This window comes from Eublepharis macularius, chromosome 4, assembly GCF_028583425.1.
Source record: "Eublepharis macularius isolate TG4126 chromosome 4, MPM_Emac_v1.0, whole genome shotgun sequence".
Taxonomy (NCBI): Eukaryota; Metazoa; Chordata; class Lepidosauria; order Squamata; family Eublepharidae; genus Eublepharis; species Eublepharis macularius.
In genome coordinates, this window is record NC_072793.1 from 120,105,789 (window position 1) to 120,127,957 (window position 22,169).

The window sequence follows — 22,169 nt, forward strand, 5'->3', positions numbered from 1 at the left end:
TGATTCCCAGCACGTTAATAGCCAAATTAGATCTGCCAGTGAGAATATATTTATTTATAAAACACACCCTGCCCATCTACTTTAAAAATACTCAGGACAGTTTGCAATAAATTAATAATAATAAACCAATAAATAATCACATTAAGCTAGATCAGTTATGAAGTAAGAAAACAGTACCAAGGATCAAGAATCCAAAACATACTTAACCCCCCATCAAAACTTGAAATTAAAAGCTTAAAACAGCATAAATCAACCCAAAATTTGAAGTAAAGGCTTTATCCTCACAGAAATAATTGTCTTGACTGATTTCTGGAAGCCCTGACCTGGATGGCCCAGTCTAGTCTAATCTTGTCAGATCTGAGAAGCTTAGCAGAGTCATCCCTGGTTAGTACTTGGGTAGAAGACTAACAGAAGGCCAGGGTTGCTACAAAGAGACAGGCAATGGCAAACCACTTCTGAATGTCTCTGGCTTTGAAAGCCCTTTGAGGGGGGTCACCATAAGTTGGCTGCAACTTGATGGCTCTTTACTCCCAGTTTCTGGATGGCTGTCAGTGAGGGGGCCACCGAGATCTCCTGGGGAAGGAAGTTCCAGAGCCTAGGGGTCACAGTGGAGAAGACCCTCTCTCTTGAGACCTCCTCAGTGTCAGCTCTTGTAGAAGGAGCACTTTAGAGAAGGCTGGTCCTGGAAGATTTTGCACCACAGGTTTATATTGAGTGTAGGTGGTTCTTCAGATACCCTACTCCAAGGCCATTCAGAACTTTAAAGATCAACACCAGTACTCTGAATTGGGCCCAGAAAACGAACTTGAAGCCAGTACAGTCACTGTGCTATAAGAGAGAGATGATCCCAGTGGCAATTTCTGGCTGTTTTTGTTATGTATTTATTTATGTATGCATTCAAGGCCTGGCACTTTCTTGTACTATAATGATAATGATAATGATGATAAATAAACAACAACAACATTTGATTTATATACTGCCCTTCAGGACAATTTAATGCCCACTCAGAGCAGTTTACAAAGTATGTTATTATTATTCCCATAACAAAATACCCTGTGAGGTGGGTGGGGCTGAGAGAGCTTCTAGAAGCTGTGACTGACCAAAGGTCACCCAGCTGGCTTCAAGTGGAGGACTGGGGAATCAAACCCAGCTCTCCAGATTAAAGTCCCGTGCTGTTAACCACTACACCAAACTGGCTCTCCAGTTTGTATGCCACTTTGTCCACACTTAGGGGAGAAAAGCAGGGTAAAAATATTCTAGTGAATAAATAAAACCCTGGCTTCTTCATTTTGTATCAGTCGTAACTGTTCAAAGGCAGCCCTACATAAAGCATAGTAGACAGTAGTTTAATCACAATATTACAAAGACTTATATAGCTGGAGCCAGGTTCTCCACCTCCAGGAATGACCACAGCTTGTAAACCTACCTAAGCGCAAAAAAGCTGACTTGGCTACCTCTGCTATCTGATTCTCAGGCAGTAGGAGCACTGCTGAGCTGCAGTCCTGTTCTTTCACAGGGAGTGCTACCCCAGCCAGAGCAGACTGTAATTCTGTTCCTGGTTGTGCTTTACACCATCTTGTTTGCATTAAGTTCCAGAGAGTCCGTCACCATCTACGGAACCTGGTTTAGTGCTTCTACTGTCTCCCTGCATTCAAATGGAAAGGATAGAACTATGTGTCATGAGTGTACTGATGACTCTGTATTTCCAGTCTCAGGCTGTCCTCTCCTGCTGGTTTTATATAGCTGTTAACAAGCATGGGAGGCAAGATGAAATCCTGCAGTATGTCATAGGTCAAAGGACAGAGAAGTAGCCTCACTACATCATTTTCTGAGATCTTTGAACCGGTAGGACCATAGTCACTGCAAAACAGTTCCACGTGGGCCAGTCATCTCAATGTATCAATGGTATCAAAAATCTGAATACATCAATAGGAATGCACTCCCCATGTCAGCTACTCCGTCATCAAGGCAGTTTCATAACCTGGATAGAAACGGTAATGAAAAGCATCTGGAGAATAATCAGTTTCATCCAGAAACTCTGAATTGGTACTGTGACAAGCTGAGAGCAAGAGTGAGTAAGGAATCATAGAGTTGAAAGAGACCTTACAGACCATCTAGTCCAGTCTCCTGCCCAATGCAAGAACAACCTAAAGCATCCTGACAAGTATTTGTCCAACCACTCCTTGAAGATGCCAATGAGGGGGAACCTTCCACATCCTTCGGCAGCCAGTTCCATTCCTGAACTACTCTTGATGTGAAGGAGTATGCAGCAGTATTTCCACCTTGTCTCCTCATTTGCAGAATTTATAACTCCATACAAGCAACAGTTTGCTGCATGACCAGATCCCTAGAATTTTGTCCTCCCAGTACCCCATGTTCTTGTTACCCTGGGCAAGCCTCCAAGCTCGCTACTCTCTCTGTTGTTCTATCCTTGATAACAGCAACGATGTCAGTTCTTTCCAGTGGTTTGTAGAACATGTTTTCTGCTTCTAAAGTATGTTGTACTGTGTAAAAGTTTTGGTTGGGATTTCATAGAGGTTTGGAACTAACTTTGGTTGTCTTTCTAGGGCCCTCCGGGAAATGGTGATGGAGTAGTACTCAGAGGAGAACCAGGTATCCCAGTGAGTACATTTTTACCATGCTTTGGCTAGGAGGATTGCAGATGCAATAAGAGTGTATAGGCAAAGGCACTGGCTCTAAATGAGGGCATGGCACTACCTGAGAAACGTGGGATGGATGAGAAACAGAGAGAGGCAAGGTTAATACCTGGGAATACTGACCAATTAGCAAATGGTAACAGTTGTCAAATATTATAAAATTAGTGTAGAAGAGGCAGAGTGTTAATTTAGATTTTGTAAAACTTGAAAACATGCCACATATGATGCAAATGCTAAAAAGTTGTAATTAGTCTAAATCTGGTGCATTATCTGTATTTTACTCTCCAGGGTGTACCTGGTGATCCTGGACCCAGAGGACCTCCTGGGCTTCCAGGACAGAAGGGAGACAAGGTAAGAAAAGAGTTTGCGTATGGAAGTCGAGTGAGAGCTTGCTGTTCTGCTTCTTTTCTACAAAAGAATTCCATGGATCTCTGAACCAAGGTTATGCTGACACAAATGAGTTTGGGCCATAGGTAGTGGTTGAAGCTCTATATCCTGCAGCTTACTCCAGGGTTTTTGCATCTGGGACTTTGCTTCTTGTGGGTGTCTTCTGATTTGCTGTGTGCCCATAGGGGGATGGAGAAGAAGGTTTTCCTGGACCACCTGGCCGCCCAGGAGACCCAGGAGATCGGGTGAGTGTTTCTTGTCCTAATGAGAGATGACAGAGTCTATGAAATCCAAGCCAGTTCTTTTGCTTGTTTATTAAAGAAATGAAACATTCAGTCTAAGCTGTTTGGTCCAGCATCTGGAGTCTTTAAACCAGCCAGACAATTGCAAAGAGAAAGATCACTCCAAGGGCTGTCAGCAGGTGCAGCTGCACATTCCCTGCTATGTGAGATTTCCCTGCCACTTTCTAGCCACTCATTCAGAGCAACCAAACGGTTCACAATCTCCCTCTCACAGGAAGAGACTCCCTCTTGCCTTCTAGGCTCAGAATTGAAAAATAAGGTCTGGAGATAAGCCAAAGAATAATGTCTTATGGTTGTTTTGATCCCAGTCTACCTGAAGATACATGACTGCTTTGAGAGTTTGGACAAATGGCAAGTCCCTGTTCATGTTGTCTGTGCAGTCCCACATATGGGGTTTACACAAGTGCGGAGCAGCTTGGGAAATTTCTAACCACTAAAATTTGGTATTCAAATCACCTTTTCAAAGGGATCATGCCACGAAGCCTGCTCCAAGAGGAGGGACCAAGTGCCTTCTCACTCATTTTCTTCGGACGGCTACACTGTTAGAATCTCCACATTTACACCCCAAGATAATTACTTTAGCTGTTTTAGCTTTTTTCTCTTTCTTTTTCTCTCAGCTTTATGCAAAGTAATCCATAACAGTTTAGTCTTTTTCCTTCTGGACATTGTCTTTATTTTTTCTTTCTATGGGTTTTTCTGAGGCTGCGTATGGCACTACTGTTTGAAGAGGCAAACTTCTTTGATTACTGTGCCTCTATCTCATTCCTGTATGTGGTTAATTAACCAAACAGATAAGGAGGCACAGAGTATATGAGCCTTGTGTCATCTAATGGGAGGAATGCTCAAACTGGCTATTTACAGTACTTATAATCCTGCTTTATAACATTAGACTAAAAATAGCTGACAAACCAACATATATGTTCGAGGCTGGCACCCTCTCTGGATGTAGTCCAGCCTCCCTCAGAGTAGGGGAAGGAGGCAACTGCTACTGGAGTTGAGGTAGATGGCCCAGGGGCCAAAAGAGCCACTGAAAGAGGTGTGGTCAGCTGACCTTACCTGGGGTTGGAGGAACCTCCGCCACAGGACCCTGGAAAGATGTCATCAGCCAGCTATAGCACCATCCAGAAACAAGCCCCACTCCTGACCCAGCTGGGGAAGCAAGCAGCCAGGGTGGAAACCCAAAAGCCAACCTTGTCTGGCCCAACAGCAGCAAACAGGCAGGAATGGTGGATGTTGCTTTGTGGCTGAGAGAGCAGATGTCTCAGGAAGAGCAAGGATGCAACCCCCTCATCTTGCCATTATGAGACCTGAGGAGACTGCCCCCCAAGGTGCCCTAGCACAATGGCAAAGGGTTGGCCAGCAGTGCCTGAGAAGGTGGACCCTCACAATATTAAAACCAATGTAACAGTCTATCAACAAAATAAAAACAACATGCAAATTAAAAACACAACCAAATCTGCCATAACCTTTCAACTTCCACTGAATGCCCTTAGCAATAAACCTATTTTAGACACTTTGCTGAATGCAGAATATGGAGGCTCCCTCCACGCTCACTCTAGTAAGCCATTCCGATGGACTGGATCTACCATTTTCAAATCGTCCCTGATCAAGCTGTTGACACTGGCACAAATGGAGCACCAGCCTTTAGTACCATTGGAGCAGAGGCTCTGACTGTAGTGGCTATATCTCCATCTTTGGTTGCAACAAGGCACTGTCAATCTATACCTATCTCTGTAGTCAATATCAAGGTACTGGGATCTGTACCTTTGTATGAGCAGAAAAAGCTATGTACGCTTGCTGGCATCTCCAGTTATAAGGATCAGGTAGTAGGTGAAAGATCTTTTCCCTGGAGAGCTACTGCCATTCAGAGTACACAACACTGACCTTGGTAAACCAATGGACTTTTTGAGTATAAGACAGCTTCATAAGTTCAAGACAACCTGTAAGCATTCCAAGGGCCCTGAATCTCAATATTCCTTCAAACCAAATGCAAAACTGAAGGGGAAGAGAAAAGAAAGAAGAAACAGAAACGTTTCCATTCTAGCTGCTCCTCTATAGTAAAAGAAGTCCCAGTCTCTTGGCAGAGGCCTTGAAACTCTCTTTCACCTTCATTCCAGCCCCCTCTGGTTCAGCTCCTTTTTTCTGTACTCATTTGGATTCTTTCAATCAGCAGTAGTTCTTTAAAAATGCAAAATGAACCCCTCAGTTGAAATTAGAAGCTTCTGTGGTCTGCAGCCAGGGGATGGAAGGGATTCCATCTTCAGAAGTTCTAATCTGTCTGAGCAGAAGGAACCTTCACAAGACTGACATTCTGTTTCACACAGTGTTCTTTGTTCATTTAATACACTGTAATGTACACATTCCTTACCATTTCTAATTGCACCACTAATTATGTCCATAATCTTGACTTGCTTGCTTATTGTTCTACCCTTGGTGATTGTCCAGAGAAGTGATCCAAATTTGGTTGATAAATGTTACGGCAACCTCAGCAAACTCTTCACTGAAATGAAAATGTTCTTACTATTGTCTTTAGGGCCCTAGAGGACCTCAAGGTGAACAAGGAAGCAAGGTGGGTACTAATGAAGCTTCAGATGTGACGTGCCCTACTACGGTGAAGCCTAAAAATTAGGATTCCACCCTAGAAATCAGAATTCCTGCATTTAAGTGCTTTTCCACATGGCATACTTTAAGATGATGTTACTGAGTACTCATGTCAGTTGGCGCTGAATCAGCTTAGGCTCCTGGCTTTCTGCACAACATGACCCCAAGACGATTTGGTGTTGGCAGATGAGTTGAGATGTGTCTGTTTCAAGTTGCTATTTATGGAGGCTGGAGCTGATGTTTTTTTAAATTTTATTTCAGTGCATGCTTCATGACGTTGCAATGTTGGACACCCCCCCCCCCCCCCCCGCGCGTCTCCCTATCTCTGTATTTACTGATTGGGCAGTTCCATGCCCCCCCCCCCTTTTTTTCAAATTCTGGAGAGGCAATTGGTGGTGGAGTTCTGGGAGGAAACCTCCAAAGTACTTTCTGTGCTTGTTCCACTAGCTTCTAGCAGATTGATCTGGTGTGGTTTTAATTGTCTGCTTGATGCAAAATGGCACCTCTCTATCAGAGCAAAATGTTAAAATGCTGCTACCCAATGAAAACAGTGTTCTCATTGGCCTCCTCACATCACATGACTGTGTTCTGGGATTGGAACAGTGGATTCTTGAGACAATTCCCCAACCTCCATTTCCAAATCACCATGAACATGAGCCCCAGTTGTAAATAAAGAAAATAAAAAGAAAATCCAATAAGTGATCAGTGAGGAAGGTGGATTGCTATCAGGGAACAGGATGGACATTGTGTTTAAAGGAGTAGAATGCACAAATGTCTCACAGCATTGCAACTCTCCTCTAATTAAAAAATGGGATGGATGCTCAGTTGCTAGGGGCTTGTTTCAGGCTTCTTCTAATGCCAAAGAGGAAAAAAAATTAAAGATGTGTGTGCAGAACTGGAGAGAGGGAGGGGAGGGTTTTCCACAGCCATTTGAGAGATGAGAATGCAGCCTTATAATCCTTCCCTCACACAAAAAATAAAGGGGGAGCGCTTCGAGAAATGAAGTCACAGCATTCCAACTCTTTTTTTTTAATTAGAAAAATGTCAGAAAAGGAGTTCAGACAGCTGAGGAGAGTGGAAGCGGCTACTGGCAGGCAGCCAACCAGTCAGTGCCCAAGGAAAGGAAAAGGTGGGTGGAGGCAGTAGGAGACTAAGAATTCTGCACAGACATAAGACGTGCCAGCAGCGACTCAGCAGTAGCTTCAAAAGAAAGTCACAGTATGTCTGAAGGGAGAAAACCCAAGGGAAAGATGGACAAAATTTGATTCTGCGTCCTATGACTCCCTTGTACATGTGGAACTCTGGAGATCATGGGAAGCAGAATGGAATCTGAACTGCTGCAAAATGACCGTGTGGGAAAGGCCTTATTTCCAGTCACTGCTGAAACGTGTTTTACTTTTCTTAGTTTCCTCCAGTTGCACAAGTCTGGTGTATTTTGCTTTCTGAAGTTTCAGTAGATACAGGTAGATTCTGCTAGTTGATAAATGTGGCTGTTTCTTTTCCAAAACTCCTCTGATGGCATATTGGGACTCAAATCTTACTGACAAATGAGGGTGAAATAGTTTTTCTAGTACTCCATAATGGTTTGTCACCCTGCCCTGAATAGCCCTGGCAAGCCCCATCTCATCAGATCTCAGAAGCTAAGCAGGGTCGACTTTGGTTAATAATTGGATGGGAGACCTCTAAAGAAGACCAAGGTTGCTATACAGAGGCAGGCAATGGCAAACCACCTCTGTTAGTTTCTTGCCTTAAAAACCCCAGCATAGGTTGCCATAAGTCAGCTATTATAAGACCACACTGGTTTGCTAGCACTAAATCCAACTGTTCACTGTCCGTCTTCTGTGCAGCCCCACATGGGACTGCGCCTGCGCAGGCCTGCCGACCGGATTTTTCTTTCTAGCAAACGTCCACTAGGGGGCGCACGTCCGACCCAATGCGCATGCGCGGGCGTTTCCCGCCCGAGCGACATTTGCCGGTGAAGATCTAGCTGTCCGCTTTTCTGAGGAAACTTTTTCTGAGGAAACTTTTTCTGATCGTGAAGATGTCTGAGAAGTCGCTTTTTAAGCGCTGTTCCACCTGCTCCACAAAGATGACGAGGACGGACGGTCACTCCGTGTGCCTCGAGTGCCTGGGCGAAGGGCACATCGTCGGGAAATGTGAGCACTGCCAACGGTTCACCCCGAAGGCGAGGGCTGAGAGGGCGAATAGGCTGAACGCCCTGCTGTGGAGACGGGCGATGCGGGCGTTGGGGGCCCCGGGTACCCCGGGGGGGCCGCCACTGGCTGGTGGGACGGTTGACACCCCCCCTGAGACGGAATCTGTCCGAAGAGCCGCTTCCACTTCGCGTTGCTGCTCGCCGGATCGCCGACAAGCCCAACACTCGACCCCGGATCCGAAGGAGGCTGCGAGTTCCGCGTCGGGTCGCAAGCACTCCACTCCGCAGTCGGATCCGACTCGGAAGCGGCGCCGTTCCAGGTCCCCATCGAGGTCGGAACCAACCGCCACATCGGCTCCGAAGGTGCCGAGGACTTCGTCAGCTCCGAACATTTCGGCTGGGTCGGTTCCCAAGCCATCGGATCCGACTCCGACTCCGACGGCGTCGACTCCGAAGCCCGCTGAATCGGTTCGCACTGGTCGTGTTCCGAAGGCAGGCCCTCGATCGGATCCGAAGGTTTCGGATCCGTTGTCTATGTCACCGGCTCCGATTGATCGGAACCGAAGCTCCGATCCGACTTCAGCCTCCAAGGGCGGAAAGAGGTCGAAGAAAAAATCTAAGCACCAGCAGTCGACGTCGGTTCAGACGGATGAGGTCCTCTGGGAGAAGCCCTCGACCCCGTCGCCACACCTATCACCTCCGTTACACCACTCCACTGATAACGATGGTGACCTGCCTGACGCTCCGACTCGGGCTGCCGAGACGTGGCATGCCGATGATTATATGGGAAGGGAGGACCGACCTTATCGCCTCCCTCGGAGTGGCTATGACAGAGAGGGCTCCCTGTATGCCAGCTCTCCATCATTTGGAAGGGAGTATTGGGGTGACACTCGTAGTGAGTTCTCCCACTATGGTTCTCCCAGGCGCGTCTCACCTTACCAACGTGCGGAGCCTTATCAGTGCCCGAGTCCCAGCCCACCATCTGACCCCTCGCCAGATGACATCATTATTGGGACTGGTCGTGTGTCACCCTCTGAGGACTACCGGCTCTATTCTGAGCAGATGGTCAGAATGGCCCGTTCTCTCGACATCGAGATATCGGCTGTGGATCCTAAGCCAAAGGACAAGATTCTACAATATGTCCAGTCCGGTAACCCTCCAACTATCGCGTTCCCGTTCACCGAGGGCTTGGTGGAAATCATTCACGACATCTGTGAGAAGCCGGCCTCAGTGTACCCTACGTCCCGCAAGCTGGAGGCCCTGTACAAGACGCGAGATGACGTTTGTGCGTACCTCTTTGCACATCCGCCTCCTTCTTCCCTCATTACGGAGGAAATGCAGACCCGCCAACGCCAGGGGTCTTATGCGGTGCCCATTGACAAGGAGAGTAGGAAGCTGGATTCCCTGGGCAAGAAGTTGTATTCCTCCGCTGCCCTGATGCTGAAAATCTCTAACTACTCGGCCATCATGGGGGCGTACCAAATATTCCTTTGGAACCGTATGGCGGCCTTCATGGAGAAACTGCCGGCAGACCAGAGGGTGTTGGCAAAGGTGATCCTTGATGAAGCCCTGCGGCTGTCTCGGCAACAAATAAACGCGGGCCGTGACACGGTTGATACCTCTGCGAGGGCGCTAGCTTCCTCCGTCGTCCTCCGCAGACACTCGTGGCTCCGCACGACTGCGTTGCCGGTCGAGACACGTAATAAGGTTGAGAATCTGCCCTTTGAGGGTCAATCCCTGTTCTCATCCAAGACGGATGACTACCTCTCCCAGAAACGCAAAGATCGGCTGACAGCCCGTTCCTACGGCATTCTCCCGACCAGACCATCCACCGAAAATCGGTTCCAGTATCGCCCTTCACAGGGCTATCGTGGTCGGCAACAACGATACCAGCCGTATCCTCGTTATGGGTCGTACAGGCAATTCCAACAGCCTGCAAGTTCCTACCAACGCCGGAGGCCTAACTACCGCCCTCGTCGCGGTCCCCAAGCCCACGATGCCAAAGAGTCAGCAACGCAGCCAAAGCAGTTCTGACTAGAATTCGAACAGTCTGTCGTGTTTGGGAACAGATGGTTCAGTTTGCCTCTGCATGGGCAGAAATTACATCCGATAGTTGGGTTCTTAACATCGTTAATGTTGGATATAAAATTCAGTTTGATGTTTACCCAGTGTTGTCTCTTCCTGACCGCTCAATGCAATCCTCTTCTCATAACTTACAGGCTGAGGTTGTAGCATTGCTAGAAAAGGGGGCTGTGCAGGAGGTGCTCCCTCAGGACCCCCCTTTAGGCTTTTACTCCAGGATGTTCCTGGTAGACAAGAAGGATGGAGGGGTACGACCCATCTTAGACCTACGGGAACTGAATAAATTCGTTCTCGTCAAGAGGTTCAGGATGCTTACCTTGAACACGGTCCTCCAGTTAATGCCCGAGGACATGTGGTTCGCTGTTCTGGACCTCAAGGATGCATATTTTCATATTGCCATCCATCCTAATCATTGGAAGTACCTTAGGTTTCTATGTAACAATAAGGCCTACCATTACCGAGTGCTTCCTTTTGGTCTCTCAACAGCCCCACGGGTTTTTTCTAAGTGTATGGCTGTGGTAGTGGCTTATTTGAGGGAACGGGGTTGTACCATCTATCCCTACCTTGACGATTGGCTTCTAGCAGCTCCCTCTGCTGATGCACTCATGGCCCAGATTAGTACAGTGATGCTCACCTGCTCCCGGTTAGGGCTTTTGGTTAATTTGCAAAAGTCTAACCTTACCCCATCCAGAAGAATACTGTTTATCGGTATGGAACTGGATGGTGCTGTAAACAGAGGTTTTCTGCCCAGGGAGCGTGCATTAAGAATTGGCAGGGGGCGGGGCGTCGTGAGCGTGCATGCCAGACGCGTGAAGTTCAGGCTCCTGACTCAAACTCCCTCCCGACTGATTTAATCAGCTTTTAACCCGAGCTCTTCATAACAAATCATGGGCAAAACAGGAGGTAATAAAAATAAGACTTCAGAATTGACCGTACAAACGGTTAAAACCTTTTTCTCACCATCTGAATCAAAGAACGGGGCTGAGATGGAGCTGCATGCTGCAACCAAGATGGCTGCTGCCCCTGCCAGTCAGAAGGCAGATTACAAAGAAATCCAGGTACTGGAAGCTCATATTAATCTTAAACTAGATCAACTTGAGGAGAAATTTGCTAATCGGATGGAAAAGTTGCTTAAGCCTATGAATGAGCAGCTAACCCTCATTAATGAAACTCTTCAGCAAGTTACTAAAACAGCTGACTCAGCGTTAGACCTCAGCCTGTCTTTGCAAAAAGACGCGCGCATAATGCAAGCAAATGAATACTGGCTGAAAAATAAAATCATGGATCTAGAGAATAAAATAAAATACAATAATTTGAAATTCCGCGGATTTACAGAGTCAGACGAAGGCACAGCAGATTTAACTGCGTTCTTATCAGGCTGGCTTGCTCATGAGCTGCAGTTGGAGAAGGGGGTGGCACCAACCATATTGTCTGCTTACAGGCTGGGTTCCCCTCGAAATCTGAGAGCAAATGCTAACAGAGACATTGTTGTCCGCTTTTTGGATTCCCGTACCAAAGAAAAAATCATTCAAGAAGCAAGGAAAAGAAGCACATTTTCTTTTCAAGGGAAAAAAATACAAGTCTTCCAGGACCTGTCGAATGAAACGCTGCTGCATAGGAAAGAGCTTAAGCCTGTCACCTCAACGCTAACTAAAGCAAATATCAGATACAAGTGGGTGTCATCGACTAAGCTACAGGTTGCACATCAAGGCAGAGTTCTTCATGCAGTGGATATAGTCTCTGGCCTGAAACTTCTCACCGATTTGAACTTGCCAACCCAAGACTTGATCGTCAACCCAGCAGAAAACATCTCGGCTCAAAACCTTCCCACTCAAGAGAGATGGATCACTATCCCCACGAAATCATCTTCTTGAGCTAGAGATTGTTCACCAATGTCTCCTGTTTGACTCGGCTTTTGATGCGAAGAGCTTGCAAGGAATAAGGGGGGTGGGGGAGGGGGGGAAAGAAAAGAGGGGGGAAATTTTGGCTTGTTTCTTTTTTGTCTGAGAACTGACTGTTCTCTTCTGTCGCTACCCTTATCTTTTTTCTTTCTTTCTCTCGCTGCCCTTCACCCTTTCATCTCCAGCTATTTCATCTTTTTCTTGCCAATCTGTGGTCGGGGGGGGGGAGTGGGAGTTACCTGTTTTTCATTCTAGTTCCCAAATTTCTTAGGGACCTCCAGATATAGGGAGGTAAAGATTTCTTTCCTCCCTATTAGTAGTACAGGAAATTTCTTTCTGTGCTTCTGGAGGGGTTAGCTCTTTGGTTTCAAGGAGCTATAGTTTAGGTTAGTTATGTCTAAGTTGTTACTGGTGGGGGGGTGTTTTGGGTTAGTTGGTACTGTTAATGTTTTCCCCTGGAAGGTCTGGTCATTCTTAGCTTCCTATGGTAAGCCGTGCAAGGTAAAGGAAGAAGCAATTCTTCATTCTACAGCTGTATTTCTTTTGTCTGAGTTTATTACTTGTACTCTGCATCAGCTTAGCCTCTTCACAATGTTAGGTCATGACAGGGAAAATTAAAATTGTTACTTTCAACTGCAGAGGCTTAAATAACCCCATTAAGCTCAAACGTGTTTCCACAGCTTTAGCACAGCAGAATGCAGATATATTATTTTTACAGGAGACCCATTATAAAAAGGAAATGCCTCAGATACTGAAATCTAATAGATTTAATTTGCAGTTCCAAGCTCCTGGCTCCTCAAATGCAAGGGGGGTTGCAATTGTATTTTCGGAAAATATCAAATTTCAATGGGTAGACTCTGAAGTGGACCCTAGAGGAAGGTTCATATTTATCAAAGGGAACCTGGAGGGGACAAGGGTAACCCTAGCTTCGATTTATGCGCCTAATGATAAGCAACTTGATTTTTTGCATGAAACCTTTTCCAACCTATGTATGTTTGCTGAAGGTGAGATTCTGATTGGGGGGGGACTTTAATTGTATAGCTGATTTAAATCTGGATCGGTCCCAGAGGGATGGGAGACGTTGCAAGAAAATACCACGTCAACTGAAACTACAAATGTTGTTCGATAAATTTGCTTTTAAGGATGTCTGGCGAGCTCACCATGGAGTAGAGAAAGATTTCACTTATTTTTCAGCCCGGCATCAAGTTCATACCAGAATCGATTTTATTCTGGCCTCCAGTAAACTTTATCAAAATTTAATTTCTTCTAATATTGGGAGTAAAATCTGGTCAGATCATGCCTGGGTGGAAAGTCACTTGAATTTAGATGATAAAATAAAACAAGAAACTCATTGGCTATTAAATAAATCTCTTTTATTAAACCCATCTATACATAAAGAAATAGAGAAAGTACTTGAAAATTATTTTAAAGAGAACGTTGCAGGGGAGGTCTCCCAGGCAACAATTTGGGATGCTATGAAGGCAGTGGTCAGAGGGAAAATCATCTCAGTAGCCTCCTTCTACAAGAAAGAAAGAGAGAAATTCAGATTGGACATTTTAAGCAAAATCCAAGCACTAGAAATTAAGCATAAAAAATTTAATAATAAAAAAGTTTACAAACAACTTCTGCTTGAAAGAAAGAAGTTGGAATCTCTAGAGTCCTCTAAAATCAAGAAGAACTTACTTTTCTTAAAACAGAAATTTTGGCACAGAGGTCCTGGAACACTTCGCTTGCTTGCTTGGAAAGTGAAAAAAAAGATCTCAGCCCACCAAATTAATCTGATTAAAAAAGGCAATAAGGATTATACTTCCAATAACAGGGAAATGTTGGAAGTATTTTACAACTTCTACTCTAAGCTCTATAGAACCACAAACCCATTTATATCTGATATTGACAACTTCTTAGCATCCTGCACCTCCCTAAAAAGTCTTACGCCAGCGCATAGGGAATTCTTGGAGTCGCCCATTTCTCTCCAAGAAATCACAGAGATTATCAAGAAGCTTAAACTTAACAAAACTCCCGGCAGGGACGGTTTTCCTGCCGAATTTTATAAAAGCTTCACACATAGCTTAGCAGAACCACTCAGGCTGACTTGCAATGCAATTCTTACCCAGGGCATCTTCCCTCAGTCATGGAATGAAGCCTCGGTCATTGTGATCCCCCAAAAAGGTAAAGATGTCACCCTCCCATCATCCTATCGTCCGATTTCTTTGCTGAATCAGGATGCTAAAATCTTTACAGCTATATTGGCCAACAGATTAAACAAAATCATTAATCATTACGTTCACCCTGACCAAACCGGCTTCATTCCACACAGAAACATGGCAGACAATGTGCGTAAATCTCTTAATATAATCAATCATTGCATTACCTATCAAATGGAGGCTCTCTTGTTGTCACTTGATGCAGAAAAAGCGTTTGACAGCTTGGAAACTAATTACCTTCTGAGACTCCTGTCAAAAATGGGTTTTGGCCAAACTTTTATACGATCAATCAGCTTACTTTATGCCAACCCTACGGCCCGGTTAAAAATAAATGGTATAAATTCAAAGGATATTAAACTTACAAGAGGGACCAGGCAGGGCTGCCCCTTGTCACCACTACTGTTCGCCCTTGCTATAGAACCTCTGGCGGAATCCATAAGACAATCAGCTGAGATCAAAGGCATTAGAATAAAAAGTCATGAATATAAAATTTCTCTCTTTGCTGATGATATGGTTCTGTATATCTCTCACCCTTCTGCTTCATTACCTCCCTTGGAAGACAAGTTACATACCTTTGGTCAACTATCAGGTCTTAAAATTAATAAATCTAAATCTGAAATTTATCCTATTAATTTATCCCCAGACACACAAGCTCAGATAGCCTCCAATTATGAATACCAATGGATCAGCAAGAACTGGGTCTATTTAGGAATCACGATCCCTGTCAACCTAGCAAATGTAAAGGAATCTAATTTTAAAACCCTAGAACTCAAAGTTATAGGTGAATTTAAAGAATGGAGCAAGTTGACTTTATCCTGGGCTGAAAGAATACAACTGGTCAAAACCATGATTTTACCACTTTTCTTATTTAATTTTCGTATGCTGCCTATTAATCTCACTGATCAAGATATCCAAAAGTGGCAAACTCTTATAAATAAATTTATTTGGGCTAATAAACGTCCTAGACTTAATTTTTCAACCATGAAACGTTCAACCAAAAAGGGTGGCTTGGCTATTCCAGACCTAAAATGTTATTATATGGCAGCACAGCTAGCAAACATAGTGCTTCTTTTGCATTCCTCAGATAGTTCAGACTGGACATATGCTGAAACTGCACATCTTCTTCCCCATGATATAAAGGATATAATTTGGACAGACCCTAAACACAGGCCTACCCAAACTCTTGCCAATCCATTTTTGAAATCTACTATATCTGTATGGGACAGGGTAAGAAACTATCTAGCTCCTACACCGTCACCACTATCATCCTTCCTGGACCAATCGTGGTTTCCACCAGGTCAGGATTTAATTTCATTTCAGCAATGGAAGGTAATTAAGAAATCTAGGATCATTGACATCACCAAACATGGGGCCATCCTAACTAAGGAGCAAATAGAAGGGGATACAGAGGTTGTGGTCCCTTGGTATCAATACTTACAATTATCTCACCTTATAGGCAGCCAATTATTTGTCGACTCCTGGAAACGGGAGTTTACAGATTTTGAACGTTTATTAAAAAAAATAGAACCTCATCGTAAAGGCCTCATAGCTAGCATCTATTCTAATTTAAACTCACAGAATGATCAATCCTCATTAAGGTACCAATTGAAATGGAATACGGACTGCAGTACCCCCTTAACAGAGGAGCAATGGTCCACAATATGGTCTGGCAAGCCCCTAAATTCGAACGCAATCAATATCAAAATGTCTTCTTTTAAATTGTTGTCGAGATGGTACATGACTCCTCAATTACTACACCAAATTAATCCCAATTTAACACCGCTCTGTTGGAAAAAGTGTGGTCAAATTGGTGAATATATCCATTTGTGGTGGTCTTGCCCCAAGATCCAATCATTCTGGGACTTAATTTCAAGGAAAATTAAGGAGATTACAGATTATGAACTGCTCATGACTCCAGAATCAATTTTGCTGGGTCTTTGGGAAGACCCTGTCATACCAAAGGTGCGGAAAAATTTAATATTTATGTTACTTGCTGCTGCAAAAATGCTTCTAGCAGCACACTGGAAATCAGACAAGCTTCCGAAGCTACAACAGTGGGTTCAGAAAGTATGGGATATTTTTATTATGGAAAAAATAGCAGACCACCTTCATTCTATTGATAAACCACAGTATCAGTCATCATTCTTTACGCAATGGTTGCCCTTTTTGAATTACTTATACAATACTAATCAACTGCCTAATGCTGACATCAATACTTTTAGCTTCTTAGCTATATTATGAGAATATCTCCTCACTGTTCCCCCTTGCACTGTTTTTGTAGTCTATTACATTGGCTTTGTTATTGTTATTGACCGTTCCAAGGTTTGTTTCTTGTATTATTGTTATATGTATTTATGAATATTGTAAATTGTAAAATGAAAAATAAATAGTTAAAAAAAAAAAAAGAATTGGCAGGATGGTGAACCTTTTTTCCAAGTGCAGGTTCCAATCCGTGACAGCGATTCAGAGGCTGCTGGGCCTCATGGCCTCTTCTACAGCTGTCACCCCTATGGCCCGGTTGCACATGCGACCTCTCCAGCTGTGGTTCCTGTCGGTTCATGATTTTGAACACGAGTCCCAGAATAAACGATATTCCATCCCCAGAGGGATTATCCGTGCCTTACGATGGTGGCTTGATGACACTAACCTCCTTGGGGGTGTTGCATTTGGGTCCGTCCAAACCGAGATCACAATCTCGACTGATGCCTCCACGATAGGATGGGGAGCCCAGTGTGGAGCCCTTAGGGCGCATGGGGTTTGGTCAGAGCAGGAACGGGAAGATCACATTAACCTGCTAGAATTGAGAGCGGTCCGTTATGCCCTTATCGCTTTCGCAGACACGCTGCAGCAGAAAGCAGTTCAGGTGCTCACAGACAATTGCACCACGATGTTCTACCTGAACAAACAAGGGGGCACTACATCCAAGGCCCTCTGCGACGAGGCCGTTCGGATCTGGAACTGGGCCGTGGACAGAGGCGTGTTCATTCAGGCGGTCCATATTCCCGGCACCACCAATGTCATCGCGGACACGCTGAGTCGGATGCGATTCGACAGCTACGAATGGACCGTAGCAGACAGTTACCTGAACGCCATCTTTTTGGACTGGGGGTTCCCAGACGTAGACCTCTTTGCGGCAGAGGCCAACAAGAAGGCCCCGCAATTCTGCTCCAGGGGAGGGCTAGGTCACCGCTCCCTAGGGGACGCGTTCCAGATACGCTGGACAGGGCACCTGTTTTATGCCTTCCCTCCGTTCCCACTGCTGTCTCGGGTCGTCAGCAAAATCCAGAGGGATGGGCCGCACTTAATTCTAGTGGCCCCCTTCTGGCCCAGACAAGCATGGTTCCAACATGTCATGCAGCTTTCGCAGGGGTCATATTATCGGTTCTCACTGAACCCGGACCTTCTGTCCGACAAAGGGGTTTGGTATCACGACCTACCCAAACTCAACCTCACTGCTTGGCACATTCGGGGACGGAGGGGATGTCTGACAGGGTAGCTGAAATTTTGCTGAATGCCCGTAGGGACACCACTCGCAGGTCATACGCAGCTAAATGGAAGCGTTTTGAGGCCTGGGCTGCTGACACCGCAGTTAATGTTTGGGATTGCCAGTTGTCTTCTGTGTTTTAGTTCCTCCTGTCCCTAAAGGACGGGGGACTCTCTAATTCCTCTGTTAAAGTTTATTTGGCTGCCATTTCAGCCTTCCACCCTAAAATAGATGGGAAGACGGTGTTCTCCCACAGTTTGTCGAAGTCTTTTTTGAAAGGGTTGTACAATATGTTTCCACAGGTCAAGGAAATTGTTCCCCAATGGTCACTACAAGTAGTATTGGCGGGGCTTATGAAATCACCTTTTGAACCACTGGCCACCTGTGATTTGAAATGGTTATTCTGTAAGGTGGCCTTTTTGATAGCCATTACGTCTGCCCGTAGGGTTAGCGAGCTGGCTGCACTGAGGTGGGACCCTCCCTTTTTGAAGGTCCATCAGAATAAGGTGGTGCTGAGACCTGACCTTCGTTTTAGACCCAAAGTGTCCACGCAATTTCACACTTCACAGGACATTGTCCTACCTATCTTTTTTCCTGACCCTTCTGATAACTCTGAAAGGGCCTTACATTCTTTGGATGTGAGAAGGGCTATTTTATTTTACCTCCAACGTACATCACAGTTTAGGAGTGCCAAACAACTGTTTGTGTGCTATTATGGGCCCAGGAAGGGAAAGGCTGCTACAGCCCAGTCAATTTCACGTTGGGTCACTCAAGCTGTTAGAGCCTGCTACTCGCATGCTCAGTTACCTTGCCCCTTGGAACTAAAAGCTCATTCCACCAGAGCACAGGCTGCTTCAGCGGCCTTCTTTAGGGGCGTGCCCTTGCATGACATCTGCAGGGCTGCAACGTGGTCGTCTTCTGACACGTTCGCTAAACATTACGCACTAGATGTGTGGGAAAGGAAAGAGGCTGCTGTGGGTCAAGCAGTGCTTCAGTCTCTTTTTCGGTGAGAACACATGCCCGCCTCCTGGGTAAGTGGCTTGTGAGTCTCCCATGTGGGGCTGCACAGAAGACGGACAGTGAAAACAGAGTTGCGCTTACCGTAACTACTGTTCATTGACGTCTTCTGTGCAGACACACAACCCTCCCTCCTACCCCGCTGTGTTCTTCCAGATAATGTGAAGGCATTCGGCGGCAAAGGAGAAACTGAGGGGAAAGGGGGCGACGTCGCCCAATGTCGCTCGGGCGGGAAACGGCCGCGCATGCGCATTGGGTCGGACGTGCGCCCCCTAGTGGACGTTTGCTAGAAAGAAAAATCCGGTCGGCAGGCCTGCGCAGGCGCAGTCCCATGTGTGTCTGCACAGAAGACGTCAATGAACAGTAGTTACGGTAAGCGCAACTCTGTTTTCTTGTCCATTTCCACCACTGGGCTCCAGACATGCAATTCAAGAAGGAAATCCTCAAGAACTTCTATTTGACACCAAATTCTGCAGTAGACAGAGATTGTGCGCTAAATGGTGTCCATGTCACGCAGATGTCTTGCCTATTTGTATTGGGCAATTGTGGTCATTGTGTTTTTCTATTCACTGTCATCCATTCTGGGAAGCTAGTTATTTGATATTCAAGGCTACTTTTCCTTCTTATGGTGTTATGATTCCAACTACACAGTATTGTAGTAGAGGTCAGAAATCCTGTGGTCATCTTCTAATGAGCCTTTCAGTCTGCACTTAAATGCCTGTCTCTTGATGAGTCATTTGAATCATTTCATGCTGCTAACAAATCTGTTCTTTTTGTGTCAGGGAGACCGTGGACAGCCTGGTGAGGTTGGACCATCAGGAGAGAAGGTAAGATACTGGAGCAGGTAGCTGTTAACATAATGCTGATGGTGGCAGATTGTTGTAGAGCTTCTTAGGCTAATTGAGTCAGGGTTGTTTCACACATGCATATACATCAGCTGATGCCTCTTCTCTTTAATGAACAGCACTTGATGACTAAATGTGACAACTGCCTCCTTTCCCATTTATTGTGATATGAAAGCTCTGTTTGTGATGTTTGCTCTGTGGTGCCCTTTTTCTCACATGTATGTCTTTTTTTTTGAAAGTTTTTTTATTTTTCAATATCTAACATACAAAACTACAATAACAGTAACTACAAAAGACTACAATAGCACAAGGGAAGGGAAAGAAGGGAGAAAAAAGAGAAGGGAAAGGAGGGGTGGAAAAAAGGGGAAGGTAACCTACAAACACTAAACACTACACTTCAATGCTTTCCCTTCATACTGCCATAATAAAAAAATAGCTTTATAAAGTAGTGATGGAGTGGTTGATCATACAAAATACAAATTACAATTCAAATTAAATCTTTTTCCCTCCCCTGGGCCTCGGGCGCAATTCTCTCTGAGCAGCTACAGCCGCAGCGCTCGTTGCCTCCCCCCTCCCTTCAGGCTTCGGTTCCTCTTCTTTTTGCTTGGTGTCTGGCCCAAATTCTGGATTTTTATCCACAAAATCCCTTAGCTGATCTTCCGAATTAATCTTGTAAGCTTGATCTTTATAACTAAACCCGATTCCTTCCGGGAGTAGCCATTTGTACTTTATGTCCCGTTCCCTCAAAAGAGCTGCCAACTTCTTGTACTTAAATCTTCTCTTCCGAACTAAAAATGGAATGTCCTTCAATATCTTGACTTTATTTCCCAGAAAGTCTAACTCCGCATTGTATGAATTATATAGGATACTGTCCCGGACCCTCCTAGATGAAAACTCAATAACAATCTCACGAGGCAACTGCCGCTTCATTGCATATTTTGAGGATGCCCGACGGACTCCTAAAATGGCGCTTTTCACTTCTTCTTTAGTTGCCCTCGCAGGTGTCGCTAAAAGTTCCGAGGCGAGATCCCACAAATCCTCATTTTCCTCCTCTTTAATATTCTGGAGACGCAAAATGGTCTGTGTTCGCTCCACTTGCAGTCCGATCAGCTGGTTTTCCACCAGCTTTAACTCCCTGTTCGTTGCTCTTATAAGTGACGCACTTTCCCGGGCAGACTTCTCTGCCCCCCCCGCTGCTTCTTTAATGGCTTTCACATCGCTCTCAACTAAGACCACCCTTTGATCTGTTTCATTCAGCTTGTCAACAAAGGGTTTTATGGCTTCCACGACCGATCTTTTGACCAGTTCCTCGAGCGTCTCGCCCCTCTGCAAGGCAGCCGTGACTGACTTGCCAAGAGCAGGACTCTGCTTTTTCGCTGCCATTTTAGGGGGGGGGGGGAACCGCCAATCTTCTGAGACTCTGCGAGGGGGAAAAATCCGAATCTTCTCACCTTCAGACCCCACCACTCCTCACATGCGCTTGTAGTAACAGAAGGGATTCGCTTACTTGCAGGCTTTCGCCTAATCCTGTTCCTTGCCGTTTTCCATGGCCCGGCAGCACACTGGGTGCCGCGCTCGTCTGCCGGCCTCCATAGGGACAAATGGGCAATTTACCCCCTGCCTCGATCTGTCAGAGGGCTCTTCCCGCCGCGCCCCGGATTCAGACTCCCTCCCTGAGAGTCTGGGGGCTAACCTTTGCAGATCAGCCGCCCGGCCAGGCGGCTCAGCTGCTTCTTCTTGGACCTGCCGAGAGGAGCGTCCGACATGGCCGCGAAAACGAAACCGAATTCCTTCTCACATGTATGTCATTGCAATGCTGCAGTCATATGCATGTATGAGTCAGCCCAAAGGTAGACCTATTCTGGAAATAACCATCCTCAAGGAGCTTCTGAAGAAGGGCCTTTCTACATGCTCAGAGCTCCCATACATAAAAGGTACAGATAAAAGAGTACAGGTAAAATGTAACGTGTGTTGTAAGATCTCTGGGAATCATGAGTGAAGGAGAGCAACAGCACAGATAGTGAGAGAAATCCAGACTGGTCTTGCAGCCCTTTTCTTGTTAGCCATGTATGCAGGTACTGTTACTGCAAGTGGTGTTTATTGCTTTGCAACAAATGTTAATACCATCAACCATATAACACTACTAGTAATTCAATATTGTTGATAATTTATGTGGTGTAGCTTTCTCATAGACAACAGTAGTTATGACAGTAGTTACTCATGATTGTGAGAGCTCTCATTCTAAATTCCTGTTTTCAGTTTGTTGATCATACGTTAGTAATATAAGTGATGACTGTCTGAGTTCCTAGTGTTTTCCTTAGGATTCAAACTTCACATCCATTCTGAAAGCAGAAACATTGGATTTGAGTTGAGGGTTCTGTAAGATGTGCACTAGAAGTAGGCCTGTGTGCACAGCTTGGAATTGTTGCAGTGTGATCTTGGAAGCAAAACACATAGCCCAGCCTTCTCTAAAGGAAGCAGCCCCACAAAGGAGAATGAATATTGGCTGGTGTCAAACAACATTTTATTCAAAA

The 22,169-nt window shown here is 45.3% G+C and overlaps 1 protein-coding gene across 1 annotated transcript in view; it reads left to right on the forward strand.

The window, feature by feature from the left end:
* COL7A1 (collagen type VII alpha 1 chain) overlaps window positions 1-22,169 on the forward strand; it is a 199,897-nt gene that overhangs the window by 105,616 nt on the left and 72,112 nt on the right. Inside the window, 5 exon segments of the mRNA XM_054976386.1 lie at window positions 2,568-2,621; window positions 2,946-3,008; window positions 3,230-3,289; window positions 5,880-5,915; window positions 19,573-19,617. Of these exon segments, the coding sequence (XP_054832361.1) occupies window positions 2,568-2,621; window positions 2,946-3,008; window positions 3,230-3,289; window positions 5,880-5,915; window positions 19,573-19,617 (258 nt within the window).